Source organism: Lepeophtheirus salmonis, chromosome 8 (genome assembly GCF_016086655.4).
Source record: "Lepeophtheirus salmonis chromosome 8, UVic_Lsal_1.4, whole genome shotgun sequence".
NCBI classification, from domain to species: domain Eukaryota; kingdom Metazoa; phylum Arthropoda; class Copepoda; order Siphonostomatoida; family Caligidae; genus Lepeophtheirus; species Lepeophtheirus salmonis.
Window position 1 is genome coordinate 32624874 of NC_052138.2, and position 22707 is coordinate 32647580.

Sequence of the window (22707 nt, forward strand, 5' to 3'; positions counted from 1 at the left end):
TAAGCACATCGGAGAAATAAAAATACGATTATTTTCTCATAAAAGTACATATGGTACATGAAGTTAAAAAAATTGCTAATTTAATTCATATATATCATTTCCCTTCATTAATGTGGTCTGAATCACAACAAAAATTACCTGAGAGTCTGCAAACATTTATTGTCTATAGCAGAAAAAGTACCATAATTGTTCAGAAGGAAAAAAATTTTAACCCGAAAACTGGATAGTCTAATATTTATTCATTAAAAATGGAGGAGAAATGACTGTGACTACAATCAGAGCCCTATAATAAGAGTTGCGACAATAGACTTGAGTGCCACCTTGCGTCAGCCTTGAGTAACTAAAATAGAGGCTTCAAAAAACTAAAATTAATTATATTGAAAGTAGATAAAACCTAATTAAATCATTATTATATAATAAAATAATTTTTTTTAAACATAATAAGTTCATTTTGGTTTAAAGAACTAATTCCAATTACGAGTACGACATAAAATTAGACGACTTTTTTTATTAAACATATACTCAATAAATATGAAAACTAGCATTTACAGAAAATGTATGCTTGCAATTATAAATGACCAAAAACATACTGTTAATAAAGTTTTTAATCCTTTTTCATAAATATTTATTCTTATGAATTTTCCATTATGAAAACTAGCATTTAGATTGTCCCCTACTTTAAACCTTGAACGACATTATCAAATAAAACACCGGTTACCAAATAGGAAAGCTATTCTTGTCAGCTGACGATACGTAGTTCAGTTAGCATCATGCCGTCATTAATTGAGGAGATAAAGAGCTATAAGTGGAACGGGGAGCTTTCGAGGTCCGCCGTAGTCATGGCATTGGTTAATAATGGAGGTGAAATCTCCAATTCAACGATTGCTTCAACCTTAGAGTGACTTTACGGACTGTTCAGCGTATCTGTAAAAGCTAGAGGACACCTGGGATGTTGATGCCACCATAAAGAGGGCACCCAAGGAGGAGGGCGCCGACAGGAAGGTCAGGACACCGACTTTGTCAACAAGGTGAAGAAGATGGTTGAGGATGACCCTACCAGGTCCATGAAGGTCATGGCGAGGGATCTGGGCCCCTGGGTGTGGCAACAGGACGCAGCACCCTGCCATGTGTCCAAAATCTCCATGCAGTGGTTAATCGAGAACTGTTATGACGTCGTAACCAAGGATTTGTGGCCTCCTAACTCTCCCGACCTTAATCCTTTGGACTATTTTGTCTGGGGATATGTCGAGAGACATCTCCCCAGACAAAATAGTGGACTCCATCAAGGAGGTATTCGGCCGTTATTGAGATGCCAAAGAGCCTGCGGCCAGATCAGAGGCCGTATTGATGCCAACGGTGATTATATTGAATGAATGGCTACTCTATACCCATATGCTCGTCATAGTTTTGATTTTCAATAAAAAAGTTAAAAAATGTATATTTTGTGTTGTTTTTGTAGAAAAATATTTTGGCGACAATTTGATCCCCGCTCCCTGTATTTTATACAATATTTTTAAATTTATGTTGTTTCTTACACTTTTTATTCTAAATTTAATTTTAATTATTGATTTCTTCTTTCAAAGGAACAACTGGAATTATAATTATATTCTAGTCTTAAATTTTCATTAATTTTCAATAAAAGTTATAGAAAATGAAGTAATTAAAAAAAAAAATGACAACACATACCAATATTTTAAATCTAAAATGAACTGAATAATACTTTAGCTTTAAGAATCCCAAAAAACTAGATTTTATAAACTTATAATGCCAAAAAAAAATCGTATTTATTAGGAAAAAGATGATACTAAAATAATAATCATTTTTTTTTTTAGAAAATGTTTCTCTCACGAACATACTACGACTAATGAAACTATATGTAACTTTTTTACTCTGTTTTATAATTTTGGCTTGTTCTCGTAAATGTATGTGCAGCTGGATTCAAATATAGTGACTAAAAAAAAATTAACTATGTCATTGTATTTAGAAATGTCTGTAGACGACTTTATCGTTACAATAGCTATTTCGGTAATAGATTTTTCAATTTTTGTCATCTTTTTTAAATCTTTTAATCTAAAAATGACTTCCAGGTTCGAAAATTCCTCCCAAAAATATTTGAGCCGTAAACTAATCCATTGGAAGACGAATAATTTTGTAAAAGATATCAGGCTGGTTCATTCGTTGTATCTATTGCTTTGAGATGAGATACTCTTATGGAAAAAAGTGTGGCATCTTTGTCTCCAGATTTGCTCGAGCATTTAACAGAGCTCCACAAAGGCATTTCTATCCTAATTTTTAGATTTTAGGTCGAATTACTTTTTTTTTTTTACAGTTAATAAAATTTGAATAAGGCCCCAAATTTATTACATATAATTATCAGCTGACGTCATGCAGATTGCTTGGTGTCGTAATTCTTCTTGTAGGGCTTTGACTGCAATAAAATAATTGTTGAATTATTTTGTAGGAAAGACAATATAGTTGTTGTCAATTTGTTCTTTTTTTAAATGAAAGTTTGTGATCAATTTCTTTATATTTTTATATTGTCAAATTCTCCTATATTTGTCATAAATATTGCCAAAAAATGACTTTTCCTCCCTCCCATTACACAGGGGAACAATTAGGGGGGATTTGTACAAATAAATTGAAGGCAATAATCAAATTTATCTATGTGCGCAGAATCCAAAACTAATCTCAGTTTTTCTCTCAGTCATCTGGATTTTGAAATATCTAGGGTTAAAGTAATTTGGGACTAGCATTGTTAAGAGTCATTTTTACCCTTAAAACAATCCCCAAATTAAAGGTGGGATTAATAAAACCTTTGTAAAAATGTTTTTTATGAGTATATAAATTTCATTGATTCTGTATCTTGTACGGAACTTGATGTATTTCCATTTTTAGCCTGAAAAAAAGATGAAAAACGACACTCTTCTTTAGACCTCTATAACTTATTCATAATATATAGTGATGAGAAATATCATGGCTTATATTATAGAAAAATGTTCAATATATAATTTTTAAAAAAGATCTATGTATACAATTTTTATCTCCAAGGATTCTTGTTCCATTTTGTAGTGATTGGTTAGTAGCAAATAGTCAACATTATCATCATATCTTTTCCAATTTCCATCTCAAGAAATGTTCGAATTTGATTCCAAATTCCACAGTGGACGACAGGACGAGAATTCGTCCGAGGAAAACTACCAGACCTCATAACGGGGTAGAGTGGACTCCTTCTTTCAGAATGAGATCCAGGATCGAAATAATAAAGTGATCCATTCACACTGAGTTGTGAATGTTAATATTTTTAAATGGAATGACATAGAAAAATATCAAATGGAACTCAAATCCTTGGAGATGGATATTTTTTAAATAGATCTTTTTTGAAGCTATACATTGAATATCTTTCTATAATATAAGTTATTATATTCTTCATTTTTTCAAGAAATGCACAATCATCTTTTTCCAGTCCAACTGGAATGGTGATTTCTTTAGATTTGCAGTGGTAAATGAGACAAATAATTTGAATAAATGTTCCCTCCACCTTGTATTCGACTTTTCCTCCTATGTTAGGAGCAACAAGCCAGTCTCTGGGTGAGAGTTTCTTTCCAAATCTCTCCAATTTTTTATAATTGGATTCACTTGTTGACATACTAGAGAAGTGACAATGTAGTTCCTTGGGTCTCACAAAAAAAAACAAGAGAATGTATTCTTTGTTCGTTTATAAAGAGGAGGTTGCGAGTCTATATCGGAACCATTCTTGCGACCAAGTTTTGCAGGGAAAGGCAAGAATGATTTGAGGACATATTTCTTTTGAAACATCACAGAGATTTTCCAGTTGTCTCTTCACTAATCTTGCAGGCGGAGACTTTACCTTTCTTCGAATTAATTAATCTTTGATTTTCATAGATTCCACCTTTCGAACTGACATGACATCATTTAAATGTTACTGAATTTGAAACTTATTGATGATTAATCACAACTGGGGATTCGGACTCGAGTCAACTTAAGTCCAAAGAAATTAAATAAAGTGGAGTAACACTTTGCTTCATTAGATTTCATTGGCTACGACAAAACTTTTTACTCCACATAGAGGTGTCCGCAGGGGGTAGGTTGAAGGGGCTGTAGCTCCTTCCCAAATCAAGGAGTTTTACCTTGATGAAGGGAAAATTATCGCTTTTTAAGAAAAAAAATTAGAAGCTTTTTAAATCATTTTTTTATCATTTTAATTTTGGAAATTAAATAAAAAATAAGCATTCCCCCTCCCCAGAAAATAAGTATATATAATCAGACGCCCTTGCTACAAGATGTCAATTTTGAGGGGAGACTGCTATTGTTACTATATCATTTTACATCGTGAGATATGTAATTTTGTCTTCCCATTTACAGAATTTACCATGTCATAATAATGATAGTGATGAATTAATTGAGATTGTGTACTTAATGACAGAGTAATTCATAGGATCCTCAGGGTCATTGACTTTGTTTCATGTTCAAAGACACTAAGTTTAATCTAAGTCATAATAACAATACACATAAACAGTTCTAATGAGAGTCAACTAACTGAATCACATTTATAATTTAATGCAATCTGAAATTAATTGACTTAACATCCTTATTGCTTTTAACAATTTTAAAGTTTAAAATGAGGGTACACAAGTGAAATGTATAATTGTATGTTTATATATTATTTAAAATCAAATCAATACTATAAATGATTAATAAAATTAATTATTACCGGAGGGTATAGTGAAATCTGTTCACTTACTAATTCAATAATTAATGAAGATTAAGTGATTGAAATTAATTCATATTTTGGGTTATCAAAGCATAAACAATTATTTATAAAACAAAGTAAACCTGAGCTCTCTTGCTTAGGTACAAGTGGATAAAATGGCACCTGAACGTGATCGACGAATTTGCATTCGCACATCTCAAGCAGTTGGGTGTCTCCAGGACCACCTTCTACGCTGTAAGCAAGTTCAAAACGTTGGAGATGAAGAAAGTCTATGTCAAAAATGACAAATTGTACCCAGAAGAGTTCAACAAAACAACCTAGTCCATAAGGGCCCTTGACATTTTTTATTGGTTTTGACAAAGATTTTGAACGAGCAGTTCACTTGTACAATCCAAGGGCCGAGGTGTAGTATAAAATATTAGAAGGGATCATTAATGCTCAAGGAAGTGGTTCAGGTGGTTAATGTCACACCTTGTCAACAAGAGTCCCACTTGTATAACCCGTGGGCCGAGGTGCATTATAGTATAGGTCTATAGGATTTTTATCCCCCTTAGGCACCAGCTGTCCACCTGCACAACCTGTTGGCCGAGGTATATTTTGTAAAATAAAATGGGGTCTCTCATGACTATTTCTTATCATATAATAGTTTGATTGTCCGAATACAATGTAAATTTCAACCAAAATACACTAGATTATCAAATTGCTTGTAATGAAATTACATCGTAATCAAATTCTTCATGATCAAATAGCTTTAATGAATTGTTTATCGATCAAATAACTCACAATCACTTTACCTGACAGTGTAAATGAAAGTAAAATGACAACTCTATTCAAAATTTTATAGATTGCCAGGGTATTTAGCATTTTGCCCCGTTATTTTGCAAAATTCCCAATTTTCCATATTTCCATATATAAAATTGAATTTTTTGTGGCTTTATATGAGTGTCTGTGCTTTATGGGTACCCACACCGTTGAATCTAGGAGGATTAAACTTTGCATGGGTGATTTTTGGGGATTCATATATGGGTACTTATTCTTTACCTAAAACACAAAAACTGTTTTTTGGAGCTCCAGGAGACTAGATAGGGGGTTGAGTTATACAATCTATAAGTAATTCCCGTCTTAAAAAACAACTATACGAAAAACAAAGTTTTCTTAATTTATTCAAAATCAAAAAAGTTATGGGAAAAGAAAGAAATCGTTGAGAATTGCAGTATCGTTCTTTATTTTTTTTTTTTTTTTTCAGGTTAAAAGGAGGATTTCCAATGAAATATTGGATTCGTAGATAAAATTAAGTTTGTAGAAATTTGTATGGAGAAATGTTTGCACCTAAATTTGACAAATATTTTTTTTACTTATATATTTGTCATTTTCTGAAATAATATTTCACTTTTTTTCATTTATTTCTCTTGTTTTTTTCATCAAAAGTAAATTTTCAATTTTTGAGGAAGCCACAAAACAATGCATTTTAGGTATAAATTTTTAGACTCTAACATTACACTAAAGTTTTTTCAATTTTTGAACATTTTATTTCATAATTGTTGTAATATTTGCAGAAATGAACCAATTATCGAGGGTTAATTTTCGAGAACATTATTCTCCATAATATTTTACAAAAAATAAAAAAATTGACTTATCATCTTTACAATTTTTTTGATTGACATATGTTGATATGTTATTAGAAGTTTGTAACACATTTATTTTTAAATTAGTAATCTGTATATATATTAAAGAGAATGTGTGCGAGTTTGTCTTTTGAACCTGGTCAAACTAAGACCGATTAATCGATTTTTTGTTATTTTCATATTAGGGGGGATTATGAAATACCCAAAACAAAAAAACCGCTCTTTCAGCTAAAGGAGAGTAGATCGGGGATTGAGTTATAATTAAAAAGGGATTGGTGTTTAAATCAACAACTATACAAATAAATACATTTTCTAAATTTATTCAAAATCAAAAAGGACAACCATGTAAATTGCAGTTTAATTTTTTTTTGGGAGCAAAAAAATGGATTTTAAATGGAATATTCGATTCGTAGAAAAAATAAATTTTACAGAAATTTGTCTGGAAATTCGTTGGTATATAATTTTGACTCATAAAAATTGATGTTTAATTTAATTATTTGTCATTTTCTGAATTTTTTTAAAATTTTGTTCTCATTTGACGTCACCACTAATTTTGTAGGGATAATTTTTGCAGGATGACATATGACACACCTTTTTACGTTTTTATATGATCGATTCGAACTGTACGGATGTATCTCGCTCAGATTAATTATATATGTAGCTAGGAGAAGAAGAAAAATGAATTATAATGATGAAATAATTAATAAATGGTAATAAAAAGGTATAGTCAATGAGTTCTAACACTATCTGGAAAAACACAAGCTCCAATCACACAAACTGTTGGAATGAAAAATATCGTTTCTGATGAGAAATTCCCGTTGGTCAGCTCAAATGATCTTTGTACAATTATAAAGCTATAAAATTTGTCGTAGTTATAATTTTATATCATGTCAAGGGGTATTTTAAGCAATTCTTCCATTTTAGGATGATATTTCAAATCCCAAAAAATGATGGATTGACTGAATGTATGTATACCACGGCGTTACCTAGCTAACACAAAAATACCCTAGGTATTTTGTTGTCACCTGTCGATTCCCTCTTCTCCCTTGATACGTCATGGCTATTTCATATTCTTTTTGATAAATATACAAAGTTATTCTATAATTACGCTCCGTTTCCAAGAGAACAGGAATACAATTTCTTGTTGATCCCTCATTGTTTATATGATATATATATATTGGCCATTTTATTATTTCTATGAATTTTTTTTGGCTATTTCTTTATAAAAATAATATAATAACTAATTATAACTACTCTTTTAATCAAATATTACAAGGCAATATTATTAGAGAGTATCGAATAATATAACTATGTAGATTGTAATAATGTGTAATTTATTTTAAAAATAGTGAAAAAATAATATGACAGTGATAGTCTGCAAATATATAAGATATAAATAGCGGTTGGTATGATTGACTAATGTGGCTAACTACCAGATCATTTTGGGATTTTTTTTTTGTTTCTTTTTGGAGGAAAGGTTGCGTAAAACAATAAGGATAACGACGTGATACAATGCGAAATCAAAGAAGAACAGGGCTGACTATAGAATTCATCAATCAATGGTTGATAAATATTAATGTAGTCGTATTAATGAAATCTTGCAGGCGTGTGTATGTATACAAAGAGACCGATTTCTGTCTGTTTTTGTTATTGGTCTGCTATGTGCATTTTCAGTATATGTTAAGATTTGAATAAAATATTAACGCTGGTATTTTCATACGAATTCTGTTTGTTTTTATTAGTGAGCACTAAAAAGACTAAAGTACTCATTAGTCCTCATAATATATTTAAGTTTTTTTCTCAAACTCTTATTAGTATTTTTTAATTCTTGGGACAGAACAAATATGAATTGATACAAATATTGAGTAGTTACGTGTCATTGAGCTCATTAAAAACGTGGAGTAACACTGAGGATTTCTTGTTCAGTTATCTTCTATATTATTTAAGCAAAATTTGTTAATTAGTTGATGCCTAATTACTCCGGGCACTGCCGGGTATTACCGCTAGTTATTGATATAAAATTGTTTTGTTTTTTAAAGTTATTATTCATGGGTGTGCAAAAAGTGGTTATGCATAAAATAAATAAAAAAATAAGATAAGTACCTTTTCCTGATTTTCTTTAGAAACGTTAAGTTTTATTGAGTACTTTGGTTAGAGTGTGTCGATATCAAGTTTGTTTACATTTTTTTAGAGTGTAGTACTTTTATTTACTTCACAAAAGTCATATCCCGGGGAAAATATATATATTTCTTTTTTCAATAGGCCTTCCTTTCTATTTTTGAAAGTCACTATCTAAATAAAATAAAAAAATTCGAGTAAAATTATATATTTCTGTCTCTGATACTCCATATTCAATATTTTTTGGCAAAGATGTTCTTTTTTTGCTGCTGAAAATCTTACAAAAGTTGGGAGGCCATGGTTTCTCCTGTCGTGTAGTCCATTTTTTATGCATTTGTGTTGCATGCCTGAAATTGCGTAATCTTAAGAATGTAAGTAGTTGCGCCCTTGACTACAGACACAATGTTTACATTGTATTTTATTGGCAGTTGTTGTTTTTTCTGCTTCCTTTTTTCGTCATTTTTCTGATTGTTGATTGGTTGAATTCGAATGAGCTCTAATTGTTAAGCTGTTAACAATTCATAACAACTATCACATAATAATTTCATAGGTGGGAAGAATGGGATCTATCTACCAACTGATTTGAGGCCTCTTTTCTGTTTCTTATTAAGACAAGGTTGCATGGTACATTAAAGGTAACAACGTGCCTAATAATTACAAATATTATAATAATTTAATCATTGTTTATATCTAAATATTAATTATTCAGCCTTCGTTGTAGTTTGGAGTCAGAAACATCTAATATTGGAAATCTCGTTAATTGATTATAGATATCAATGTATTAACACATAGCTATTGTATAATCAATTAGGCACTTGCAATATAACTAAAATATCGTAATGCATACTTTTCATTTTTAAATACCTACAAATTATTTAATAATTCAGAAAGAATATTTTATCAAATTGAGAAATTAAAAAGTATTCATCAATAGTTCTATCTCCATTTATCAAAAAAAAAAATGTTTATTCAGATAAGAAATCAATTAATTATATTAAAAAAAAAATACGTGATCAATAATAATGATGGAATTTATGTCATTATCGAAAAAGTAAGCTTTATATAATAAGTATTCAATACAGTTAGCAACACATTGATATAGAATTTGCTTATACCCATTTTTCTACAAAAGATTGTATATGTATTTTATTACACTCTAGGAAATACTTTTCTTGGACTTTGTGTCAATACTTTCTTAATAAAAATTTTTAAGTTGTTGGTGAAAATATTAATCTATGGCTTGTTTCAGGCATACTCGAACGTATAATTAAAATGCGAAACTGTTTCTTATCTAACACATATTTTCTAAATTCTACGAAGTTGTAGTATTATATTTCAATTTGAAGAATGTATCGTCTGTTTGTTCAATGTTTATATTAAATAATTTTCTTTAAAACAAGATTAAGTGAACTCACTCACTGTCTTGCCCATTTCAAGACTCATAATAAATACTATAAAAACATGGTAAATGCATTTTGTGAAGTCAAAAAAAAAAAAAAAAAAAAAACATGATAACAACTAGGTGATTTATTCAGCTTGAGGTCGTTTCGTCTTTTTGTCCTTCTTCGATTTGAGACTGTTTTTTCACTTCTTCTGACGTTTCAATAATACAAAAAAGGAATCTTCGTACTTTAAAGTTGAACAACATTTTGTTGGAAACAATTTTCCGAAATCCCGAAAAAATAACGGAGACTACAATGATCATAACTCCTAAACTTGTTGTTATTGAAGGAAGATCTCCAAAATATATTACTTGTACTCCATATCCTAAGAGTACATCAGTAACTTTTCGTAAAAGAGATGATATACCCGCTTCTTCAAATCTATAAATGAGAGAGTTTGTACAGACTGCAACGTAACTAATCATTCCGATAAAAATAGACCATCCAAGCTTTGGTGTAAAGGAAGAAACCCAGTCTACATCAAAAATCACACATGCAATGGCAGCTGAAATGCTGATACACATTCCACTCCACCATGTAATTATATTAACAGGAACATCTTTTAATGATCGATTCAAAACTCCAGATGTAGATTGTCCAAAGACACTAACAAGTGCGGCCACAATTCCAAGTGGTGAGTTGTAATGTACACTTTGCTCACTTAGAACAAGAGAGTCTTCAACTCCAAAAATAGAATCTGGACGAATAACTAGTATAATTCCTAGTAAACAAACAGTAAGGAGCAAAATTTCAAACGGACCACAGGGCTCTTTGAGAAATATCCTTGCAAAAAAAGTTTCAAAAAGTGGAACTGAAGTAAAAATAATTGTAGAGTCACCAAGAGCCATGTGTCTGAGGGCATAAAATTTTCCGAGTAATCCGAATGATCCTAGAAATCCACGGAAAAACAATTGTAATGTAATATTTTTGGCTGGAAATGGATTGAGTCGTTTCATGAGACACCTCACTGATGCCAATAAAAATATGACTGAGCTCCTGATTAAAGCTATGATGAAGGGATCTACTGCATCAAGTATTTTCACGATAAATGATACAATCATCACAAGAGTAGAATTAAATAAAATAAGCAGATATCCGATGAAAGGAACATGTTTAAGCTTGGCCGTAAAATCCATTTGAGTATTATTTCTTCAGAAATCAATTTCATTATTCAAACTAAAGAGTGGAAAATAAAATACAAAGATTTTATAACACTTTGAAAAAAAAAATACATATATAATCACGCGTATTTTATGCTAGATTTGAAATACATTATCAATGCTCCTCAAGAGACTATAGCTTTCTCTTCTATGAATTTATTTGGGCTGGCATTTATTTGACATAACAAATAAGATGAATGAAGTATGAACGTTTTTTTATGAGTCAAGTATAGCCTCTGACGTATTATTGCGAGCAATGCCATAGCAAGACAAGTACAGGAGGTAATTCAAGGATTTTTCAATTACTTACAACTTTTAATAAAACAACTTAAAAAATATTACCATTGTGTTATAAATCATATTAATTGAGGTAATAAATATCACATTTAAAAAAATTTTAAAGTAAAAAGAAAACCTCATACAAAGTCATGTTTTCTCATAGTATCATTAGTTTATACACATATTCTTTTTTTTTCATCTATAACAATCACAAGATGTAAAATACAATTTTTTTTTCAAAGCGTTGGACATCTTAAGCTATGTATTAAATTAGAACAAAATATTATCAACATACCTCATAGAGATTAATAGTTTGAACACACAATCAACATTAACAAGCTCCAAGATTTGTCATTTAATCAATCTTCACATATAAATAAACTCAACATTATCAATTGAAAGAATAATCTGTAACAATGTTAATTCAAACCTCAAGCAGGATAAAGCGATAAATCAACTCACATCAATGAGATGTTTAGTGGAAATATTAAAATTAATGAGGATGCCGGATAGTCTATACCACTTCCAAATCAAAAGGAGAATAGTCCAATCAAAAGGGAAAGTGTCGAATTCAAAATGGAAATAGTCAGTTCAAAATGGAAGAAAATTCTCAGCTCAATTTCAAATAGCCCCAAGAATTATGTTTTGCAGCACTCCACGTAAAGATTGTGGTAAATTTTTCAACAACATTAAACACGCTTTTTTGGAATGTCCTCATTTTTATTCTGATATTTTTTATTAGTTTCAATCTGAGATGTCTGAAGAACAATAATGTTGATATAATTACGGTCATAATTCTGTTCCACGTGTCATCAAAAAATAAAGATCATATGCCTAAAACTAAATCGATAGAGAATTTTTTATTTGATGTTATGGTGTACCTAGCAAAAAACATAACTAGAGAAGAACGTATATTTGCAGAGGATACCCGTATAATTTTAATATCGGTGGTAGCAAGGTACGGAGTGTTCGAATTAAAGATGCCTAAGACGATGGAAGGTGTTATAACTGGGAATCAGGTACTATTAGATATCCTGCATCACTCATCTAGACATTTTTGGACATTGCGGAAGAAACTAAAACTTTTTAGAAAGAGCTAGAAGAAATGAACTAGTTGTCAGCTTAAATACAATTTTGCTCTTACCAATACATATTTATATTTTAGTGAGTTGAGTGGCTTTTTTGTTGTTTATTTATTTCGATGCTGACTGGAATTGATATGAAAATGGATATATGTCCTATTGGCTTTTTTTTATTCAGTTAATATTTAATTCAAATTTTGTTGTTGAGATACTAATTTTTTTATTTTGGATTTATGATTAACTATGTTTGTAAGCCTTGATTTGATGAAGAAATTTTGAATTATAATGTTTAATTATATATTAGACATATGCATCATCACCAGAAAATTTTAGATAATTCATTTATATTATTTGCTATCTAAATAAAAAGATATTTAAAAGAATGGAATAATCCATCTCAAAATGGAAACAATTAAATTCAAAATGAGTCAAATTAAAAAAATAAATAGGAGTACAGTGTAGGGCAGCAAAACGTGGACTATTAAATAATGTTAATTTTCTCATTACTATGAAAATATTTAGTGATTATTTTTTGATATTCGGTTTTGGCTGTTCTTTTTTCATAAACAAACTCTCATAATCATATAGTCATTTCATCATCATAAGCGAGACACAAGCAAAAGGGCACCACATCTCAGATCTCCTAGGTGTTGAAGTTGATGTGATGAAGATTATGGACGCTGTTAAGTGTTCTAGGAGCCTGGTTTTTAAGTTGGCCAAGATGGGGAAAATTGGAGAAGACCTCTCGAGGATGTCAGGAAGTGGAGGGCATAATTTTAAGAAGGGTAACAAAATTTTGAAGAATAATATAGAGGAGGATCCCACTAAGTGGATGAATTGCCTCGCCAACGACTTCTTTGTGGCTCATAGGACTATCAGGAGGGATATAAAGCACAACTTGGGATTAGTTTCTTTCACAAGGACCCCAAACTACCTTCTGACAGAGGATATGAAAGCCAGTAGGCTCGAGAGCTGCAAGAAAATTCTCAAATGGTAAATGAGTCAATTTTGAAAATTTTATCGGGCAAGAAGATTTTCACAGTTGAGCAATTCTATAACCACCGGAACAACCGCTGGCTTGCAGACACAAAAAAGAGGTCCAAGGGGTTTACCACAACAAATATCCGGCCAAAACAATTATTCTTGGAGTTGTGGCCTCTGATGGAAAGAAAATGCCTCCGTTCCTTTTCAAATTTGGACAGAAAATTGGCGGGGAGGGCTACTATAAAGTGCTTAAGTATAACATCATGCCATGGCTGAAAACCAACTACCTGTAGTGTAAATACATGTGGACTCAGGACAGAGCTCCCTCTAGCACGTCCATCAAGTTGCAAAAATTCTGCATAGATAACATGACTCTATTCAAAGAGATATGACCCCCTTCTTCACCAGATTTGAACCCACTGGACTTTTTTATATGGGACACATTGGAGAGGGAAACCTTCAGTACATCACACCCAAATGTGGACTCACTGAAGTCACTGTGGGATAACTTTTCCGATGAGTTTCTCATAAACTCCTGAATGGCCTTCAGGCAACTGGTAAATGCTGTGATTGATAATGAAGGTGGCCACATTGATTTTAAAAAGTTTTACAAAAACGTTGTCCGCATGTTTTGTTAACATTATTTTTTGTCTATTATTGAAAATAAAAAATTATTGATGTAGCCATTTCTAAATACATCTCTCGAGTCCACATTTTTCTGCCCTATAACTTCTTTGATATATACAGAGGTGGGCAGAAATATTGACACTAGTATTGTTTTATATGTAGATCTTTAAAGTGTGCTTTTTTAATGATTGTTGTTGACTCTGTTATTGAAGCATATGGTGGCCACATCTAAAGGACTCTAGGGAAGGAGCGGTAAAGGGAAAAATAAACAATTCAATCTAAAACACATGGAAGAAATGTTCCTAACGTAGTCGCCCTTATTCTTCTCTTTTCACTAGGGGAGACACGCTCCCCCACACCCACTGACTGCGTGTCTAGCTGGAGGAACATATAGCACGTTCTAATTTTAAGCCAATCAGCATTGAGAACTACTAAGTCCTACCTTCCTTGCTTTGATTGTCCACTCTTTGCCTAGAGTCCTTTAGCCAAATCGAGTAAAAAATGTCCAGAAATGGCTACTGCAAATTATTATTGAATAAAAACTATACTCAATAAAGAAATATATAAAATTATGGAACTTTTAAGTGTCTTGTAAATACTTATGCCCACCTCTGTAACAATCCAATCCCAATGATGAGAAATTATGGTGAACATCTTGGATTTGTAATCGATAATCCTCCTTTTCACTCGAAAGTGGAAGATGTAATTAGATTGATATGCTCAATCCAATTTAAAATATATGGTCAATTATAAAGGTTCACGTGAAAAAAAGATTTACCAAGAATATGTTAAACTCCAACCCCTCAAAATATATACATTGAAGAGCATTGGCCAAGATAACGGGACCTTAGAGTATTCGTTATTTTTTAAAGTTGACCAAATTTAAAATTATCATGAGATGTGATTAGGTGTTGGTAATGACCTACTAATTTTTCATTATTTGCCATCAAAAACAGTTACCCTTCATCTGGTACCTCAAAAAAAGCAAAAAAAACAAAAACGAAACAGCAATTTTCACTCATTTCTTTTTTTTGCCCGTAACCTTTTAGATTTTGAATACCTTTAGAAAATGTCCTTCTTCGTATACTTGTTTTGTAGACGCCATTCAATTTTTAGTTAATTACTTAACCCCTTTATCTAGTCCCCTTGAGATCCCAAAAATAATTGTTGTGTTTTGGGTACAGATAAATTCCCTATTATATGACCCTCTCCCCCGAATATCAGCAGCCTCTTCTTAGCCTGAACAGGTTCAAAAGTGGTATCCATGCCAAATTTCAGTCTTCTAACGGGGTGGGCACCCACAAAAGACACACACACAAACTCTATTATATATATATATATATATGTGGCGTTGAGCTCTATAAGTTGATTCCACGATCTTCACTAGAGTATCCCTTAATCTATTATTTTTTGTATAAACTGTCTCAGTCGCTTACGTTAAATCGACAATATATCTTATTTTTTAGTAGTTATAAAAAGGATGTATTATTCTGGATTTGGCCGACCAAATCTAGAGCTTGATTCCGTCGCATCGAAGCCCGGTTTCAATTATACCAAATAAAGGAAGAATTAAAGAAGTATCATCATTTATTGTGTGCCATCGATGTCTAAGTCCTGGACCCTTTTGATGATGAGAGCGAAGACATATTAAGCACAGCCCATTACTCCGATTTGAGTGCAAAAGTCTTGGATGATGGCAAAATGGCCACCCGGGATAAAATTGAAAGGCTCTACCAGCTCATATAAGCGCCACATATCCACACTATTGATGAAATTGTGAGCCTGGCTAGGAATTAATGTTCAAATGTTCCCTTGACAGATTTCATTAGGAACGTCAAATATCAAACAATTATGGTTGAAGGCACAGGAGTGATTTATGCTATGCAGAACTTAATGCCCCATAAGGCCCAATTAAGAAGAAAAAGGAATGCTTCCACCACAGGAAATGGGGGGGGAAAGGCCACTAAGTGTGCAACTCCTAAAATCTGTCCAAAGCTCATCACTTCAAAAAAAAGTAAGCAATGGTCGGGTCCTCATCCCGACGTTAAACATAAATTCACCTTGCATGGACTCCCCTTTTAGAAATATCCTTTAATTTATTTATAGTAATGGGATTAAGTTCCCCGTCGATACCGGATCCCAGCGATCCATCATTCTGAGGAGCCTCTTCTCCGGGAGACTTAATCAATCATCCCCAAGCTCGTTCCCGCAAATTTAACTACTGTGAAAACTCATGGTTCTAGGAAATTATGGGTCGAGTTCGACCCCGAGGGCAAGGTCCGGTGAGAGTTTGTCGTGTTGGATATTGAGTACAGTGTCGTTGGTGCCTATTTCTTGAGCCATTTTAAACTGTCCGTAAACAAGGAACTAGGTTTACTGCAACAGAACGAATTTACTCCTTTGTTGATCGAAGAAAGGTACAACATTGCCAGGAAAATGCTAGCTCCATATCCCACTCCTCAGTCGGAAGAAGAATTCCATCATGCAGTTCAGCACGAAATTTTATCAGCGGGTAATTTCTGTTTTTCACGTACTCGCCGTCTAACACCTGAAAAAGAGACTATAGTGAGGAAAGAAGTTTCTAAACTATTGTCGGCTGGAATTATAAGCAAGTCAAAATCGAATTGGTTTTCCCCAATTCACTTGGTACTAAAGCAGGATTGTTCATGGCGTATGGTTGGTGACTACTAGCAGTTGAACACCCTAACCTTTCCAGACCGTTACCCGATGCCTCATATTCATGATTTTATAAGAAATATCGGAGGTTGTAAATTCTTTACTGAAATGGATTTAAAGCGTGCTATCAGGCACCAATCTCAAGCGAAGACTGGAAGAAAACTGCAATAACGACGTGGTCAGGGCTTTATGAATTCACAAGAATGCCCTTGAGACTATGCAACGCCTACAATACTTTCCAAAGATTGGTGGATTCCTTGTTTGGACGATTGGACTATCTTTTTGCCTTTATCGACGACATCATGATTGCTTCTCAGTCTGAAATGAACAAGAAATAACTATAATTGATAGAAGGACTAGATGGCTAGAAGCAGCGCCTCTTTCGACTGCTCCAGTGATTACGGATACATTTCAAGTAGAGTAGGTGTCCCGTTTTGGTGTCCAGTCTATTATGACATCAGACTTGGGAAGACAATTTATCTTTGAAGTATGGAGGTACATGTGTAGTAATTTGGGAATAGAAAATAAATATACCACACCATATCATCCGCAATCCAATGGTTTGGTGGAAAGAGCACACAGGACGTTGAAGGAACCTTTGAGGGCTCATCTTTCGGAGAATGAGGAAAATTGGATAAATGCATTGAACGGGATATTATTGGATCTGAGAACTACTCCTCATACTCGAGAATACAACTTATGGTTTTAGTAATTATACGAAGCGTGTATTATTCTGGAAATACTGCATATATATATACAGATTATATAATATTCAAGAATTAATATACTTTTTATGTTATAATTAAATGGCCTAGTCTAACCTCTGATATATATACCCTATTACTCTTAACATTATACATATATATACAGCTATTTTTTAACTACCATTAATATAAGTTTGAATATTCTCATTTTGAATTTAACAGTCTCATTTGGCTATTACCACTTTGAATTCGGCAATTGTCATTTTGAATTTGACTGTTCCCATTTTAAATTGGGAATTGTATGGTGTATACAGAGACTAAGGTCGATTCATAATTCTACTTTGTCTCCTTGCCCGATACTCCACCAAAAGTCGACCTAAAGACTCAACAAAAAACGATACGAGCAATAAAAAAGGTTCCAAAGGGCCTGATGAGGCATATTTCTACTTTTCCTTTCAGAAAGACAAAATTCGAACTCCTACGGATCATTCCAGACTTTATCACCTAAGGATTTCTGTTAAATTTAATATTTACTTTAATAAAAAAAACTTGTGTTAGGCACACTTTGAAGAGAATATGTTTCGTCGTCGTCGACGACGATTAGAAGGACGGTGACTATTAACAAACGATGCAATTTCAACTCTGTTACATTATAAGAACAAAAATTCTCGAAAACCTCCATTAAATAGAAATAGTCTATTTTGCACACTGTTTGTGAAAATGAGAAGGCCAATATTAGAGAATAACTTTTGGGGTGACCAATAGAATTAAAGTATCATACTACTAATAATTATATATTATTAATAAATTAATTTGAAGTTTATTGTAAGTTCTTAAAAAATGAGAGGACTTTGAATACTCAGTCAACATTAACAAGCTTCAAGATATTAAAGGCAAAACGTAAGCACTCAAAAAAAAACTGTTACCCTAATGATGGCCCTCTAGATACCTAGATAAAAGACGGTATTTTTCATTTTCCCTAAAGATTCATTTTTTCTTTTATTATATACAGAATATATCAGAATAAAATAAGGGCAGTATATTGTGTTTAACATTTTAAAATGTCAAACTACAAATTAAAAGAAGCTTCTTTTCATTTTTTTAAATTACAAATTTTAATTTAATCAATTATTTTTGACCAAAGTTATGAATGAAAAACTCATTACATACCACAGATATCGTATAATATGCATACTTTCAAAGAATAACCAAGAAAAAATGTATCTAAATTTTGCTTATGAACTACACTAAAAACTATAAGTGTTTAAAGTATACTTATAATATATTGTGCGCAACTTGTATAACCAAAAAATGAGAGGAATAACTTTAAATGAGTTATTTACAGTACATAGGATGAGGATAATTGAATATTCCATGGATGATCGACATCCAAGTGGTCTAATTTATACTAGACCTCGATGGAACTATCATGTTTTTAAGTAATTATAAGAAGAAAAAGAAACAACATTGTATCTGTTATATGAAACCAAAATACTACGGGTAATATGTCATACACTGGCTCCAAAATTAGGGTATAATTTATGGTATATGTATTTGTTTTTCCTTGATAATTTGAGATAATTTTTGAGAACAAACAAATTTAGAAATAAAATTAATAGTATACTTTTTTAGTTGACTTGATATAAAATTTTAAACTGTTTTTTAAACAATCTTGATCCCTCTTAGGGACCAGCTGTCCACCTGCACAACCTGTTGACCGAGTTATATCTTGCAATATAGAATTGAGTCTCTTGTGACAATTTCCTATTATACAATAAATTGATTATGTTAACACTATATCTATTTCAATGAAAATATACCAGGGTATCAAATTATTTAATAATCAATTACCCACCATCATTTCGCCTGAAAATGTAAATGAAGTTAAAATGACCATTCACCGCTCTATTGGAAATTTTATAGATTCCCTGGGCAATTTGTACAATGCCCACTCTGATGGGAATTTTGCACATAATATAAAAAATTTAGAACAATAATTCAAAAATCCACAGCCACTCATAAAAAATTAATTTTTTTGGAAAAAAATCTCAAAAATTAAATTAGAAATATTAAAGTTTCTATTAAAAGCAAAAATTCCTTAATTTGGGGGGAAGCTTCAGCCCCTGCAGCCTATTCCCTGACAATATACAATTTTTACTTACATTGAAGTAGTATTCAACTATTCTTGATTCGACGAGGCTGACTTTAAATATCTAACAAAGGAGGGGGTCGAACTCCCTATATGGGCAATTTAAAATTGTTATGGAGAGCCAAAATAAATTACTATCTCAAATTTATGTTAAAGCATGGGTTATTTAGTAAACTACGGTATGCCTAAGAAAAAATGCATTATAGCAAACAACATTAACAAAATCATCAGGAGCTCAAATACGATTAAGGTGTCACCTTGAAATCTATTAAACAGTGAAAAAAACATTCTCGTTCCTTAAAAATTAGAATGGTCACCTTTAACCACAGTTATATTACTCATAAATACATAATAACCAAGTAATTTAATATATAAAAATTAAACTATAGTATCAACTAATAGTTGGTGATTAAAATTACCAATGTTGTAATTAAATAATGTACTTTAAGACGAAGAAATGACAACTTGTACAATATACTTATACCAGTTGTTACTTGTACAGACATCGCAACATGTATATAGCATACACCATAATATAAAAAGAAGGATCTATGACTCAAGTGGGGAAAAAAAAGGAAAACAGAATGACGTCGATAGGCTTCAATATATTAATCAATCTTTACATAAATCAATAATATCATAACAATCTTGTTGTTCTAGTATTCATTGCATAAATTAACTCAATAAAATTAAGCTAACTTTATCAATTTATAGAATAATCATTGACAACGTCAATTCAAAACTCAAACAGAATAAAGTGCTAAATTAACTCATATCAATGAGTTGTTTGATTAAAATAATCAAATTAATAATCATACTGGATATTCTGTGTTGTTGGTATACCGATACTATAGTGGTAAGGAGGTACTGACCCATAAATAGATATTGGAACTAGAAAATGGCAGTTCCATTGCGTCATAAAAAAGATTCCACCGAAAACTTGAGTGACTTTCAAACAAAGTTTAGTTATAGTTAGTTTCATCAAAATAGAACAAATCCATCATACTCTTCATAATTTGTATATATATATATATATTTGTAAGGTCGATCATACATCATGAAATATTGATTAGAGCAAACAAGTTTATGAATATGATAAAAATATAATACACACCAAGTATGACTTACATTACGAGCAAAATTTAATTTTTTTAGCCAAGAATGTATCTATTTCTTTTTAACATAACCTGAAATTTTGTGTAGCGACAAAGCCCAAAAAAAAAAAAAAAAAAAAAAATACTTAAAAAGTAAAAAAATTATTAAAGAAAATGCTTTCTTGAAATTTAATAGGAAACGATCGTACTTTGTTTATTAATCGCATGTAATAATAATGAAAATAATTGATAAATCTTGATTTTAGTTAAGGGCCAGAACATGGGGTAAAGATTATATTCTTAGTCCTGCTTTTTCTCGACATTTAATCATGAGCGACCTTAATTCAAACTGCTGTCTAGAGAGTCTCCGTACATTTTTTAAAAAACTATCACAGTCAATGACACCTCTCCTTAGCCCTTCCCCTAGGTAATAAATTGTATCATCAATGGATGCCTCTTTTGCAAAGGTCGTAAAAAGTTGATTATATAAAGGTGCTGTTCCAACAACGGCATCATCTAGATCATTATTCTGTGACTTTTCCAATTTTGAATTCGCATTTTCCAATTCTTCCAATTTCTTCTTCAAGCTCTCAATGTTTTCATCCAAAACATTGGATCTCTGCTTACTCTCTGCTATCGCTCCATCAATCTGCACCTTTCCTGCGTTTAAATCATCTCTCATTTTCCTTAGACTCTGTAATTCGCACCCCTTAATTTCAAATTCTTCCCTAAGTGCCTTCCGAAGTTTATCTTGTACCGCAGTGAGCAATGAAGTTTTAAGATGCTGAGAAGTAACTGAACTAGAGATGCTAGGGAATCTGGTAGGTTCGAGATAGGGTGTAGTAACACTCTTGGTATACACAGGGGATTGTTCGCTGAATACAGCAATACATATTTGAATAAGAGACAGAAGGTCGGATCTGTTTTTATTCCATTCGTGGAGGTACGGAAGGTAAATTTTTCCGCTACTATCAACATTCCTGGATACTGAAATGAGGAAAAATAAAGGAGTATTAATATTACATGTGATTTACTATTAGTCTGGCGGATATTTGTGGACAAATTAGGGCTTTTGATCTCAATACAGGATACATATCCTATATCTACGCCTATGCTCATGGAACTCACTCTTGATGCTCATGTTGGCAGTGGGAGAGACATAGCAGATTGGGGCGTTGACAGGGTGAGTGTCCAACAACCAAAATGACACGGGGATGTTGTACGAGCCACCTCGATAGTTCACAGGGATCGTTCCTCCTAAAACTAAGAGTTTCTTCCGAACTCCGTCGTTGAATGAAAAGTAATCCGTTCGTGCATTGAGGGATCGATAATTATTGAGGGCACCCATGATGTCAGATTTGGTTTGACGTGGATTCCTGTAGCTCACGGAGCTTATGAGGTTCTGAATGATCACGGATGACATGATGAGTCAACACTTCAACACTAAGAAGAGTAAGTAAGACGTCCACCCCTACGTCGTTAAATAATAATTCTTGACGTTAACATTAAATAGAAATTCAGTCCTTTTTTTCCTTCTCCTTTTAATTATATTCCTCTAGCTTTAGCTGCTAGAGAAGAGCTTTAACTTTTAAGTAACTGAGTTATACATGTAGACGGAGTACGAGCAGCCCGAAGCTGTGCGCTGCGTTTCTTACATTCTGACGTCATACTAGCTAGACTTTAATCATTCACAGCCCATAGAGAGCTAGCTAGATAGAGATCACCAAAGAGACTATAAGGGAAAGAGACGTCAAGTCTATCAACCAAGAGTGTTTTTTCTTATCTCTAATTGTGATTCGTCTAAAATTCAGTAGATGCGCTTTTTCATCTCTTGCGCAATTCATTGTTATACCACGTCTTTTGAACAAGATTCATCTCATGTAATTTAATACAATACAAGTCAACGTTTCGGACGGGGTTATGTATTTTTCTTTAGAATAAACCAGAAACATAAACTATTAATTAAAACCATAGTTCATACTATCCGAATCATAATTATGCTCTACAAAATTGTAAAAGTTATTTTAAAACAAAA

General features: G+C 32.2%; 2 protein-coding genes across 2 annotated transcripts; both read right to left on the bottom strand.

The window, feature by feature from the left end:
- Positions 1 to 9776: 9776 nt before the first annotated feature.
- Positions 9777 to 11109, bottom strand: LOC121123334 (solute carrier family 35 member G1). The gene has a single exon (XM_040718452.2). It carries the CDS (start codon positions 11051 to 11053, stop codon positions 10007 to 10009), a length of 1047 nt encoding a protein of 348 aa, XP_040574386.1. The 5' UTR covers positions 11054 to 11109; the 3' UTR covers positions 9777 to 10006.
- Positions 11110 to 20163: 9054 nt separating this feature from the next.
- TSG101 (tumor susceptibility gene 101) lies at positions 20164 to 22397 on the bottom strand. Its single transcript, XM_040717897.2, has 2 exons — positions 21801 to 22397; positions 20164 to 21659 (listed from the first exon to the last, which is right to left on the bottom strand). The coding sequence occupies exons 1-2, from the start codon at positions 22093 to 22095 to the stop codon at positions 20965 to 20967; spliced, it is 990 nt and encodes a 329-aa protein (XP_040573831.1). The 5' UTR covers positions 22096 to 22397; the 3' UTR covers positions 20164 to 20964.
- Between the last annotated feature and the right edge of the window lie 310 nt (positions 22398 to 22707).